The sequence below is a fragment of the Necator americanus genome, chromosome V (assembly GCF_031761385.1).
Source record: "Necator americanus strain Aroian chromosome V, whole genome shotgun sequence".
Taxonomy (NCBI): Eukaryota; Metazoa; Nematoda; class Chromadorea; order Rhabditida; family Ancylostomatidae; genus Necator; species Necator americanus.
This window is the reverse complement of record NC_087375.1, coordinates 31,874,872-31,889,034: the sequence shown is the minus strand read 5'-3', so window position 1 is coordinate 31,889,034 and position 14,163 is coordinate 31,874,872. Positions and strand designations below refer to the sequence as shown.

The following is a 14,163-nucleotide window of genomic DNA, read 5'->3' as shown; positions in this document are numbered from 1 at the left end:
CACGTCTAATTTTACGACATATGACGCAGCGCTCCTTTCCAGACTCAAAATGAGACTCAAACTCGCCTGAACGAAGCTCAACAGAGTATGCGATGCCTACAAACAGATATAAGCGAGGTCAGCGTTGTTTTGATATTTATTGATCGCCGCGGAATGTGATATAAGTGGAATTTTTCCAGAAAAATACGAGAATCGAGGAGTTGTTAGTGGAACAATCACGTCTAGAAGGTGAACTTATGTGTCTCAATGGGAAAATCCTCGAAATGGAGAGGTATTTTACTCAATTTTTTCTCAAAAAAAAAAAACATTTTTCATCTGCACTCAGCACTTTTTTCTGTACATGTTGAAAAATCAATATCTATCACCTCTTCATGCGGGTCCACTAAGGGAAATAGCCAAATTGCGGCAATTACCTGTTGGAGCTTATTTACGTAATTCTCGTCATTTCCGTCCTGTCCGGAAATCCTGTCCACGATCCGTTGTTAATTGTCAGTTGGGACGAAAAACTAGCAGAATAAACGCGTGTGAAGCAGTAAAATTTGGTTGGAAATATTTTTGAATTCGCTTCAGAGCTTAAATAGCAGAAGTGGTCATCGCTAATAGCGCACGGAACGGTGCTTCGTAATTTTAGGGGAGTTAGTGGTGAAATAATTGAGATTATTTGAGTTATGTTCTTTTTTAAATCAAAATCATTGTTATCGCGGATTTCATTTGGCAGAATTTTTATTCCAGAAAATTCCAGAACACCATAAAAGCGGCTGGCATTTGTGTTTATCAAAAAGAACTAATACACGTTTGATCAGGTTCGCACATGGTACGCTTAGAATTTGTTTGCGGCAAAAATTACTGCGGCCGCGTCGCGGTTAGCTGAGTGGACATAAGTGCCGGCAACCATTCGCTATAACTAAACTAATTTTTCGACGTTAAAATCAATACAACATCGAAATATTAGCACCTATCACATTATAGACTACTGTAGAAATCAACTAAACAGCAAAACAGTAAAGTAGACTAGAACATTAATCATGGTAATAAATTTTCGCCTATTCGCCGACATTTCAAATAAATTTTAATGACAGCCGATTTATTTCGGCGACTCCGCATCAGTTACTGTAGAACAAGTATCAGCCGGTACTATTACTGTGAAAAAGAAAAATGGTAGAAATGCTGAAATATTAGTGTTATTCATTTCACGATACGATTATTTTTTTTTAGAAATTTTCGTAGCTATTTTTTATCTGTTATTTTCTGTAAAATTTCGTCGATTCGTTTGTTACACCTCTACATTACTTGTTTTCGTTCTTCGATAATCATGTCATCGTCTTTTGGTGGACTCACTAATTTGGCTCATTGGTTCACGGGAACTGTCGGTACCGTTACGTTCTTATTTCCATTAATTTCCCACTATTTCTTTTTTCCATGTGCACAAAAAATTAGAATGCACTAAAATAGAAACTGGTATCGTTTCGGGACCAAAACAGGATTTCTCATCTCTAATCCGCTCGTCAGAATGGAAAGATACGTTTTGACATATTGTTCTGTAGTGTTTTTCCTATTGGTGGATCACTGAGCGATTCGTTCTCTTCTTCCGGAAAATAAAAAATGTTGTGACGAGATTTGTTCTCCAAACCGCTAGAACGATTTATATAAATCAATTCAGACAAATAGGAGCATTAGTAGAGAAATTTTTCGACTCGTGGATGTTTTCGAGAACTTCTTTTTTCGGTGAAAACGTTAAAGGAATGCGTAACGTAATGTTATCAAGTCTATGTTGTAAATCACATGTGTGCGTGAAGTGTTCGTGTTGTGTTTCTCGCACCGTTTCAACCGAGGTTTATCAATGTCAAGGAATTCAACATAAAACAACATTGAGTGTATCTTTTTCGCAAAAATCCGCACTCTTTTCCACGTCATTTTTGACCAAAATGAGATTCTTTCCCTATTTTTTCGTCGTGGACATTTTTTTCACTTGCACAGTAACTCCTCTTTTCTTCTTCTGTGATTGATGTATGGAAATTATGTGTTTAAGGATGCTACGACCAAAAATTCGTCATCTTTCTCTTTTTCCCCGTCGAAAACAGTTTTTCACTAGCAGAATAACCCCTCTTTGCTGATTCTGGAACTAATTTTTTTTTTGAGAAATTTGGCTTCATGGATATTATGGCAGTCGGATATCTAGGGAGAAAAATTTTCGATTAGAAAGGATTTTTTCCTAAATATCCGACTGTCATAAGGATTAGATTAGAAAGGCCAGCAGCAACAATTGGGCATGAATTTGCTTTAAAAAACAGAGCAATTTTTTGATCGATCGTTCTTTTTCCCTTCTTCTTAATTCAGAGAGAAATAACTATTATATTAATTATTTTTGTATAATATTTATCAATAATTCTTTTAAAATATTGTCCTAATGTACATATTCTCAGATTTTTACTTAGTTCTACTTAGTTTTAGAAAATTGAACAGAATTTTGGTAGTAGACCCTTTTTTGTTTCATTTTTGCTCTGGAAACTCCACGAAAAAAACCGGTTTTCTGAAAAATGACTTGAGAATTTTGCGCTTTAATTTGTTCCTCTCCTTAGGGACTGACTTTTGTTTTCGAGATAGATACCTCCGGTCTCGGACAAAAACAATTTTTTTCCGCGGAGTTGTTTCAAAATGAGTTCTTCAGTAGCAAATTTCAGCAATGTTGCCGCTTTGCAAAGATCCTACGTCAAGGAGAGGATCCTAGACCCTCTATTTTCTTATTTACTCAATTTCATTATGATATTTATTTAAGAGGAGAGTATTCTATACTTTTATATATTTAACTGTACGTTGATAACATAAAATATAACGATAAAAATAAAAATTATAGATTTTTTTTGCAAGTAGATATTAAAAGAAAAAATACTTGCTGAAAAGAAAGTATAAATGAGGAAATGATGTTTCTTGCAGGAAAGAGATGAAAGAAAAAGAAAAGGAAAACAGATAATAACAAGAAAGAAAAAGGAGACCGATATTAACGAAAATGAAAAAAAAAACAAATATCAGATCTGAAGATAAAATTGAAACTCAAAACCAATAGGTAAAAAAAAATAATAACATTGTAAAAAATAGAAAGTCTATGGGAAATTTTGATGCCTAGTCTTATTTCCACATTTTTTTGGATGGAATGTTTGGATTTTTTGGATTATGGTGGATTTTTTTTCACATTGTGAGAAATTGCAAATTGCCCTACGCTTCTGTCTCCAAGCATTTTCTGACGAATGTTTTTTTTCTCTCGCCGGATATCTGTCCAGAATCCTTTTTTAGGCATATGGACGGTCCGAATCACGTTCCACGTGAGAGTTTCGGTTCACTCGCCGACGAGATGGCGGACAGTGAACGTAGCGAGGTGATGCAGCTGCGATTGGAGAATCGTAAACTTCGTGCTCATCTCGATTCCACTGAAAAGTAATATCCCTATACGTATTCCGCTTCTTTTCTATCCAGAACCTGTCAAATGTCGCTTTTTTCAGCTCAACGGTCTCGTCAGCTGAGCTGGATCAACTGAAAATTGAGCTGGAGGACCGAGACAGACAGGTTTCGGAGAGACGCAGCGAAAATGAGGTTATGCAACGTCAAATGCAAACCCTGGAAGTCACCATATCACAGTTGAATCAAGAGATTGCAGAGGTCCTGGATTTGTCCGGGAGAAGTTTCAGATTCAAACGCCATTCGAATGAATTCGCTGTCATCGAGTATTCGAGTTTTTAGACGAATGCGGACAGGGAAAAATTGCGAACGGAGCGTGACGAATCGGTGATGTCGTTGATTGACGCCAGGAAAAAATTCGCACAGTTTCAAACTGAATTCGGCAGGAAATTCGAACAAGAGGCTCAAACAAAGGTACTGGAATAAATTACAGTTAATATATTTATAAAAAAAATATACAAAACATGATGTTGTAGACAATATAAGCAATAATATAATATAATAACTGCAAATAATAATATTATAATATAAATGGTATAAAAACAATATTATGAAGTATGATGTACATATAAATATACAATGTTATCAAAATACTACTAGAATACTGTATTTCCTTAAACGTATTAGTTTTTACTTTCTATTACTGTATTATTGAAACATAATTATTTTCTAGAAAGATATTATACTGTATTATTCATACTTTCGTAGTTTTTCCTCTCCAGGAGCCTGGACTTCAATCCTTGACCCTTTTTAGGTAATGGAGATGGAGGCCGAACTTCAGGAACTTCGCCGAAAACTGAACTCAGCCGAAGAGGAGCGAAGACAAACAGAAAAACAACTTCATCGTGTCTGTGATGAACAAAAAAGCCTACGAGTAACAGTTGACGAATTGCGTGAAGAGAAGGCAAACGCAGAGACGCAGAGTGCCACAAATGAACGTGCACGTCGTAGTGCAGAGACGGAGAGGAACTCTTTAAAGGTCCCAAATACATACAGCTGCATATCGCCGGGGAATTGTGTTCTAAAGACGAATTTTTCATGGATTCAGGTCCGTATCGAGGCTTTGGATGTGGAATGTGAAGAGTTACGGGAACGAGCCAGATGTGCCGAAGATGCTAAACGACGAATGGAAGCAAGTGAACGACGTTTAGCCGAATTACAAACTCACGTCGGTGATTTGGAAGCGGAGAATCGTACGCTTCAGCAGCAGGTTCGTAAAGTATAAACGCTGTGTTTCTAAGAAAATGTTCCTTTGGAAAAACTATGACTATTCCATCCAATGCTTGAGATGAATTCTACACTAAATTTTTGATGTTTTCTAGATGTTGACAGTAATGGTTAGAATTAGAGAAACAGACACTGCATTAAAATATGTTTTACCGTACTCTCTAACCAGTACTACAGTTCCGTCGTCTTCCAATCTTTAACTGCTATTTTTCTTCATAGGAATAGCACATACGGAGTACATGAACGTTGAAAATAGGATAGAAATCCCACGTATTTGATCTATTCTCGGGACTATTGATTGGATTGATTAATTCACCTATGGGCGGAGCTTTTACGTCTACCGCTATTGGTGGACCTGTGCTACAGCACTCAAAACTTCTTCAATATCTTCTACAACAAATAAAATCAGTAGAGATCTGTCACTGAGATTTTTCGAATAAAAATAAACAAACAAATAAAAATAGGTAGTAAAAAATTAGATGAATTTAATATGACCGTCTAAACCTAGTCTGATTGGTGGAGCGGAATCCAGATCAAGCCAAAATTTTGAAATTGACTCTATCTCCTGGTTATAATCGTACCATCCAAGATTTATTCAATTTCGATCCTGATTTTTGTAGATGGAACTCGAATTGCAAAAAACACAACGACTTCGTGAGGATCTTGTCAGCGAAAAATCCAAGGGTGCCGAGTTGGTCAGTCGACTGCGTAGCGTATGCGCTGCGGTCGCGTTGAATGGCGGAAAAATTGAAGTGGAAATGGATGATCATCAGGTTGCCGGCGTTTGTTTTTTTTTCGGGAATTTTTCAGGATTTTTGTGAAATGACATTTTATAGCTGATCGATTCTATCGATGATGTGATCATGGGTGCGTTGACGGCTGCAAAACGTGAAGCGGACGCGTTGCGACTACAACAACATACACAAATTGCCGAGTTGAATGACCTTAAAAGTGACATCGAAAAACTAAGGTCAGCTAAACGACTGTTATTATTGAGCGGAAAAACTCTAACGCTAACTTTCAACAATAGCCGAACAGAAAAAAAAACGAAAAGGGTTCAAAAAGGTTGCGGAGGACGGAAAATTGGACTTGTGGGGGATGCGTAGAGATTTGATCCACATATAATCAGTTTTTAATTCTTATATTCTAGAGTTTTTAAAGGAAAATTCTGCTAAAAACTCGGAAAATCATAATGTTTAGAGCCTTTCTTGGGCACATTTTTGTGGAAAACAAACCTCATCGGTTTAGATCACTGGAATTGATCGTTCGATTGATTGATTCTTCCTGGTGCAGGACATCTGACAACCAAGAATGTATTTTCTAGTTTTATTGACACGACTTTTCCTTAAAATCAAGGATAATTGAATATTTTGTAAGTAAAAAATTAGAAAATACCTTAAAATTAAACATAAACCTTTCCATTCACTGTAATTCTGTGCATAAGTTGAAAATTGTATAGGCCAGTTATGAAGAAAAAATAGGAAATAGGTGAAAATAGAAAATAAGGTTGCGGAATTCGCAAAGGAAAGTTTGAACTCGAGCATTTTCCTTATTTCATTATGTTTTTCTTGTTATGCTAACAAGTTTGTGGTAAAACATTATTATTTTCTCTATTTTCCGTAGTTCTTACTTGCAATTAATATTTGTGAATTTCTGAATTTTTTTCAAAAGCAGTAGCTCAAAGGGATTTTGTCCAATTAGAGCTCCGTTCTTCCACCCCTTTTCTCTCATTGGAGGTTATAGATTTTATTTAAAACAATAATTGTGCACTTAACTTGCAACCTGCGCTTCTCTACAGCGCATCCATAATTTATTTCTGTCTACATTGCTAGATTTTATTTATTTACATATTTAAGAAAAATACAAACAGAAAAACAAATAAGTAATTCCTGAAGAAAACCGCCATACTGTCATTTTCTTGTTTATCCTTATGGTTATGGATACCTGGCAGCTGGCGATTCATCAGGTCACGTCAAATTCAAATTTTCGCCGATTTGCATATTTAATTAGGGGACATACCCAGATGGCATACGTTTCTCGCAAAATTCTCTTTGAAACACATTTTTATTGTGACATATAACTCTTTAAGAGCATTTTTTTTTCAGACGAAGCGAAAGCGCTTCGCTTGTTGAAAGTGACGATCGCGTACGTGAACTATCGAGAGAGAACGTTACACTTAAAGAGCAGGTACCGTTTCTATTACCGTAGTCTATAGTGCACGTACTCTGTTTCAAATATTTATAAAAATACGTTCATTTCGCACATAGCACAATGATGGTGGTAGCGGTGGTGGTACGGTAAGTTTTTCGGCACACATTTTCCCATAGGGCAAATCTCGACATGTGGTTATTTTCGTTTTATGACCATCCTCTGCTGACCGGCAGGCGGCGGGCGCGCACCCGCCAACGATCGTGCTGAACTGACTCTGATCATTCGCTCATTTCGAATTTTTACAAAAAAAAAATCGTGCGATCATATTTAGCTCAGTTTTCATGTGAAAAATTCCGGTTTTAGGTGTTCCTCGTGCAAGAGAAAGTTCGAGAACTTCAAGTTGAAATCGCTGCTAAGAATAGTGAAATCGCTACAGCGAAGAGAGGAATTGAAGAACTGAATCGAAACGCGGTGAGTTCATTTTATACGGGTTGAATTTTTCAGAATTTCATTTTTTTTCTACTTGAAATTAATTTTGTCATGTGTTGAAAGTGTCTACTTACTAGGATATATAATTAGGATTATTTTTTTCAACTTTCTCTTCCTTCCGTCCTTTTTTTTTCTCTCTCCCTTCGAGTAATTCAAGCGATTTATTATTTTTGCACTTTTTTATAGGCATTTATCACCCGCTGTTTCAAATAAGTTATTCCTGTGCTGCGTGCTCACAGCAAATATTATTTAATAATATTATATATATTACACATTTTATAATATTACATATTACATATTGTTTTATAGCATGTTACATCCAATTTTCCCATAAATTTAAAGAAAAAGACAACTTCAGGATAATTTGGTGACTATATATGTGGATAGGTGACTCTATGGAAAATTCTCAATTTTTCTCTAAATTTTCCTCGCAATCTCTTCACAACGTACTTGTTAGAAATTTGCTCCTTTCCTATGTAATCGTTTTCCATCCGATTCTACAATTTCTATCTACAAAAGTTTTCAATTCTGTTCTTTCTACGAATTATAAAAGATTTTTTTAAAGTTCAAAAATTTCAAAAGATGGAGCAGAAAAGAGATGATGAGATGTGAGACAGAACCCAAAATTTTACCAAATTATTTGTATACTTGCGCACTTATAGTCAATTTATTTACACATTTTTGTATTTTTTTTCGAAATTTGCTCCACTTTTTCTGACTGAACTACACATTGTTTGCTTAGTTGAAGAGAAGTGACGCAACAGTGACTGTATGACAGTATCGAATTCCCTGATTTGCCGGATTTTTAAGGTTTTTTTCTGGGCTGACTAGGATGTCCACTGACTTCTTCTTTAGCTGGTCCTCAAGGTCTAAGAATAAGGTTTCCATCAATTTTTTGTCAAGTAAAATTTATGCAAAAGTTTGAACGGCACTTGTCATCCAGAAAGATTTTCTCGATTTTTTTTTCGAGAGCAAATTGAAGGGTGAAAAGCTGTGCATGCTTTTTTTTCCTACCCACCACTTTTTGATGGAATTTTCTGGAATCTACGCTGAGCTACCTTCTTTACTGTAAAATTGCGTTGGAACCCACTTTAACGGTGTTGTTTGTGGGTTTAAAGCAGCTTCCAGATCCTGAGCGAATGTGGGCGGAGCTTTTGCTAACTCCGCTTCTGGGGTTATTGGGGAGCTGGCGGTCGGTTACCTGGCTTGGTGCATTAATTTCTGCCTGAGATCTCATCTTCTCCGGATCAAACTCATCTTAAACCCCTCTTTATTGCAGAACGCACTCAACGTATTGGAATAAATCCATAGATTTTCGTGTACGAGATTTCTTTGCGTAGCATGCGTGAGCGATTCTCATTCCCGAACGCATTAATCCTATGTAATAGACCAACATTGCTGTATAATATTACATCAAAGACGAGCGCTATGATACGCGGCGACTATAAAGCGGCGGTGATTCGGGAGTTTTTAGGATCTGGTACGAGATGCGGCATCCTTTTGCGCGTCCGTCGTTGAAATTCGTCGTTCACCAGCGCCCACCAGCGCTCCTCCTAGCGCTGACATTTTCAGATTCTTCAGCTAAGGTGTAATAATCTATGCAAATCAACCAGCGCAACATCTGGCACAACTTAGGTGCGTTTTACACTCGGGGACACGCACTCGCACGTAGACTGACAGACTGACAAATCATTACGAATACGCTACTCAACAACTCGTACTTTGGAGGAAAACTCGTCCAGTTTTCTTCTCTCGAGAGACTTTTCCTACCGGTTTTTCATATTTAGCGATCATTAGTGGAGGACGAGTTTGAGGAAGATTCGAGGAATGTACATAGAGTGAAGAGCTTAAATTTCACGCTAATTCCTTAGTTATACTCACATGTGATTTCATGCATGTGTCAACGTAAGAATAGCCAGTAACTCGTCCTTTTTCGAGACAATTCGTCCAAGTCTTTTTTTTTTTTGGGGGGGGGGGCAAGAGGGGCTTTTGCTACTAATTTGTCGTAATTATCACCAGCGATAATTAGAATAATTAGAAGAGGACGAGTTTGAAGGGGATTTAAGGAAGAGTGTAGAGCTTAAATTCTATATTCTTTTTTCCTTTTTTTTTCTTTTTTTCATCTCGTCCTTTTTTCTGGAACAACTCGTCCAACTCCTTTTTTCTTCGGAATTTTTATGCAGTGCACCGTGTACATCTACTTACTAACTTACTTTTCCACACATACTACCGTAATCACCTCATTGAGCTGACCTAAGGAGGAGGTTAGGTAATATGGGACCTAATGTCTCCTAGATCCCATTAATCTCTTCGTTCAACCGAATTGTAACACAAATATTGAATATTTAATATATAAATATTTCATTTTCAAATATTTCATTTGAAATCAAAACATTTCAGGACCTTTGTAAGAAAAGTTTTTTTCGTTTAAAAAACTCTATGCCATTTCCAGATTTTTCATTTCTGTATCTTTCATCCACGCCAAATTTTCTTGTACTAAAAATATCCGATCATTTTACTTTAACACACGCTACAAAATATTTTATAAATAATTTAAAAATAATCAATTAAATAAAAAATAAATAGATAATTTATACTATAAAAGTTAGTAAAGTAACAAAATAATTTTACATTTTATTTATTATCATTTATTATAATCATACTATATAACTATAACTTTATCTTTTTATATGTGTTATTTGTTTTTTCGTTTATTTTATTTCAATTTTTATTTATTTCTGATGCAGCAAGCCAAATTTTCTCTTTAATTGAAGGATAATTGTGCTTTCCTCCTCCTCGATCATTCATCACGTTTTTTTTTCTTTTCCACAACTTTTTTTTTCGTTCCAGACTGCTGCATCTGCATCGAACACAGAACTAGCACGGCTGCAAGTCTCTTTACGAAATCTGCAACTGCAGGTGAGCACATATTTCCAGGAAATTTTCCTGGTTTCATCAAATCCTATAGTATTTTGATCATTCTGAAAATTGTTTATCCACAGCTTGAAAGAGTTTTCTGGCTGTTTTTGTTGTTCCGATAGTTCAATGTATTTTTTCTCGATTTTTTCTTGAACATTTGAATAATTCTTTTTGGGACCTATCCAAAAAGAAATCTTTTGAGAAACTATAGGTGCCTTATTGGCTTCAAAACTAAAATTTGAGCTCAACTGATATTTCTAGGAAGAGCTGCTACGTGAGGACAACGCTCAACTTCGCGTACAAATCGACCTCGCCGAAAAATCGCGTCAAATCGCCAAAAAAGACGCTGTAAGTGCTATCCGAGTGTAATGAGACTAATTGCGCTGACATACGTTTTCGTGGATGACGCACGGTGCTAATTCCCGTGCCTTTAGGATTCGTTGGCGGCTATGCATCAGGCGCTGTTGACGGATCACGATCGTCTCCAGAACCTACACGATTTGCTAACTCAGGACTACGAAAGAGCTCGACTTGAGAACGTTGATATGAAGGCGAAATTGAAATCGCAACGGGTTAGTGCTCGATAATTTATGGTTTTCTGGATGATTGTCTGGAAAATGCTTGTCCACAAGCTTGAAACATCTAGTAGTACACAATTTTTACTAGAATTCTCTTCTAGAATTAGGGGATTTTAATTTCCGGCCATTTTCTCACATTTTCATCAGGCAACTATCGGATGCAAAGCTACTTTTTCAGGATGAAATGCCAATTTTACGTGCTTCCTTACTTTTTTTTACTGTATACAATTTAATGCACAATTAAAGAGACCCGAATTTCAGTAGTTTTTGTCATTTCGCTTGACCAGCCACAATTTCGTGCGATTTCGCTTCCGTATGTGCGTAAAAACGTGGAATATCGCTAGGATTCCCCAGTAAAATTTGGATTTTTTGACTTTCCACATAGTTTTAGAGTTATAAATTCAATCAAAATTGAATTTCTGTCTCGTAACGACAAGATCCGTAGTGTTTTCGGATACAAACCTTATCCTTTAGTAAATCCAAACAAAAAACAACAACAACACGAACAATAACATAATAAAAAAAATCTTATCCCTTAAAAGTGAGAAACCTTATCCTTTCGGTGGACTTTTTCCTTATCCGGACATTCGTGGATTTCAGAAAATCGTATTGAATATTTCCTAGCACCTCAAAACTCTGCTTAATATTTTTACGGTCTCTTATTGTCACATGAATTAATGTTGTTTTTTTACAATTTACCAAATAATTGTTGGTTTTTTTCTTTTTCTTCCAGCCCATCAGTATTTCCATGAGATGACCTCGAATAATTTCCTCGTCGTCATTTCATCCTAGTCAGTTGAAGGTCGTTTTACCTATGGTACCTACCTAGTCGGAGGCCAGAATAATTTCTACCTGTTTTTATGGGCCGGTGACAGTCTGACAATGTGAACGATACACACAAAAACTACACTCTTTCTATAATTACTGCCGCTGAGAGATTTTAGTGGATTTTTTAGTGGATCTATCCATGTGCACGAATGCTCTGGAAAGAAATTTTAACGTTTACCGCTGCTTCACGTGGATTTTCTGACCATTTCTGGCATTTTAGATTATGAATTCGTAATTTTTCTCTCTGTGCTACTCCATCGACCAATTTTTTTCCCTCTGTTTTCTTTTCCACGGCGACGGCGAACGCTATCGCTTAGGATCTTATCATAGTTTTATCGCTTTGTTTTTCTTTTTTTTTGAAGGAATATTTATTTATTTATTTATTTAACAGAATGTGAATGAGCAGGGATTAGTCACGCGAACAGTAAGGGCAAGGAAGATTTTAATGACCACAACTCTTTTTTTCGTGGTAATAAGGATCTTATTTTGAGGGATTTTGCACTTAGGCGCTAGAATCTCGGCAAGAAATATTTGTTTATTTATTTATTTATTTATTTATTACGCTCAAAGGCGTGCCAAGAGGAAGAGGGAAGGAATAAACACAAAAAAAAAGAAAATCCAGCAACATCAATAGAATAGAATGAGAATGAGCAGGGATTAGTCGCGCGTACCGGAAACGGCGAAGGAGAAATTTAGTAAATGACCACAATTTCTATTCGTTTTTTTGTTTTGAACGAAAAAAAAAATCGATACAACCTGGTTTCTGCGAATGGCAGACGCTGGAGACAATTGTACTTCAGCGTACCAGGAATAAATATTCATTCATACACGTCTGTCAACACCTACGTACGTACGTAGATGACAATATTTCAATGCTCATGTCACTTTGATTGCTTCATCAAATCGAATGAATGGGGTTACACAATGCGGACGGACACGGACACGATATGCGTTCAAAACTAGTGAGGGGCGCTGTGAGGGAACGCAGTGACAACCCGCGGAGGTTTAGGTTAACGGGAAACATTTCGTGGAGCTCCGGAATAAATATTCAAGAAAAAAAAACTAAATTTACTTTATATTTACGAAAAATTACTAATTTCCTCAGTGTTCACTTCGCAGATCAAAAGACTCGGCCAGGTGACAATTAATTAGATGCGAATTTTTCGTTCTATTCTGAGTGAGTGCGAATTTTTTCTTTTTTTTTCTTTTGTCCCAAGAAATATCTGTTCCTTTTCTGACGTACACTATTGGTGTATGTGTATAAGGTTTAAAAAATGGAAATAAGGTAAACAGTTGATTTATAATATTGTTTATATATTATATATCTTTATGTATTTTTGTTAAATTATTTCAAATATTATAGTATTATTTTATTAATTGGCATTTCAAAAAAGGGTATCACGTCTATTTTTATTTCAGAATTTTTACTGGTGAATTGCTGATGAGGATTAAAATAATTTTGTAGATTTCATAAAATCTGATGAATTTCCTCGTTGACTTGACTTATTCGACTTATCTATGAAGATCCATCACTTCCAAAAATCCTGGAAAGGTTTCGAATGTTCTTGGCTGATTTTGGATTGGTTCATCTAATTGAGAATATAAACGAATCAGTTCCATCATCTCATTTCGTCGAGTTTTTATTTTTTTTTTAATTTTTAATGTTTTCTCTTAAATTTTGGCCATTTGCCAGCTAAGATTACTCGTAAAAAAATGAAGAAATTTATAGAAAAATGATAGAGGAACAGGTTTACGGTTGCCTTGAAGAGATCCCAAATTATCCGGAGAATCCTTTCAGCCGATCTCCGCTGGTCATTCACGCGAGTTGGAAGAGATGCGAATGGCTCTCGAACAGGAACGAACCGAGAAGGATCGTCAACTTCGATCCTACGCCGATCTCCATAATGAGCATGGAGCTTTGAAGAGGGAGATCGATCAGATCAGGTATTATTTTATCTTTTTTTCTGGAAAAATTTTCGCATTCCTAGCTTTTTTCCTGTTCTTTTCTGCTCTATTCTGTCTTTATTTTTGTCTTATTCCTATAATCATTTAATTAAGGAAAGAAAATGACTGTTTGTCGAGGAATTGCGATAACCTTAGCTCCGAGATGCGTAAGCTGAAGCTAGCCGAACAGGCTCAAAGAGCTACCGTCAAGGATTTGATGACCACCGTGGAAGAACAAACAAAGAATATTCAAGCTAAGGAGATTGAAATTGCTAAGTTACACAATACGATAGAGGTGAGGGATTACTGTAATTTAACCGCAAGACTCATTTTTTCGAAAAAAAAAGACAATTTTTTAGCTCCTGACGAAGGTTAATCGAGTTTACGAGGAGGAAAGCAAAAATCTTGGCCGCCAGGTAATTTGACTCCGAAAAATTTTCTAACCAGCATGGTTTATCGTTACGATTTTAGGTGGAAACACTTTTACACTATAATCGTGAACTTCAAGAAAAAGCATTAAGTGAGAAGAACGTGGCACACTTGGAACAGAAACAATTCCAGGTTTGAATTTGGC

At 36.2% G+C, this 14,163-nt stretch overlaps 1 protein-coding gene across 2 annotated transcripts in view; it reads left to right on the top strand.

Moving 5' to 3' along the window:
• The window catches only part of RB195_015838 (uncharacterized protein), a gene marked incomplete at both ends in the record, with an annotated part of 52,585 nt that overhangs the window by 32,669 nt on the left and 5,753 nt on the right, over nt 1-14,163 (top strand). For both annotated transcript variants that reach the window (XM_064206740.1, XM_064206738.1), the window contains 18 exons: nt 43-117; nt 180-271; nt 3,292-3,432; nt 3,498-3,654; nt 3,736-3,867; nt 4,208-4,432; nt 4,502-4,663; nt 5,301-5,453; nt 5,517-5,650; nt 6,786-6,867; nt 7,195-7,302; nt 10,171-10,239; nt 10,501-10,587; nt 10,674-10,811; nt 13,444-13,589; nt 13,704-13,884; nt 13,949-14,005; nt 14,061-14,150. In XM_064206740.1, the coding sequence (XP_064062619.1) occupies nt 43-117; nt 180-271; nt 3,292-3,432; nt 3,498-3,654; nt 3,736-3,867; nt 4,208-4,432; nt 4,502-4,663; nt 5,301-5,453; nt 5,517-5,650; nt 6,786-6,867; nt 7,195-7,302; nt 10,171-10,239; nt 10,501-10,587; nt 10,674-10,811; nt 13,444-13,589; nt 13,704-13,884; nt 13,949-14,005; nt 14,061-14,150 (2,229 nt within the window). The remainder of the gene's footprint in view (nt 1-42; nt 118-179; nt 272-3,291; nt 3,433-3,497; nt 3,655-3,735; nt 3,868-4,207; nt 4,433-4,501; nt 4,664-5,300; nt 5,454-5,516; nt 5,651-6,785; nt 6,868-7,194; nt 7,303-10,170; nt 10,240-10,500; nt 10,588-10,673; nt 10,812-13,443; nt 13,590-13,703; nt 13,885-13,948; nt 14,006-14,060; nt 14,151-14,163) is intronic.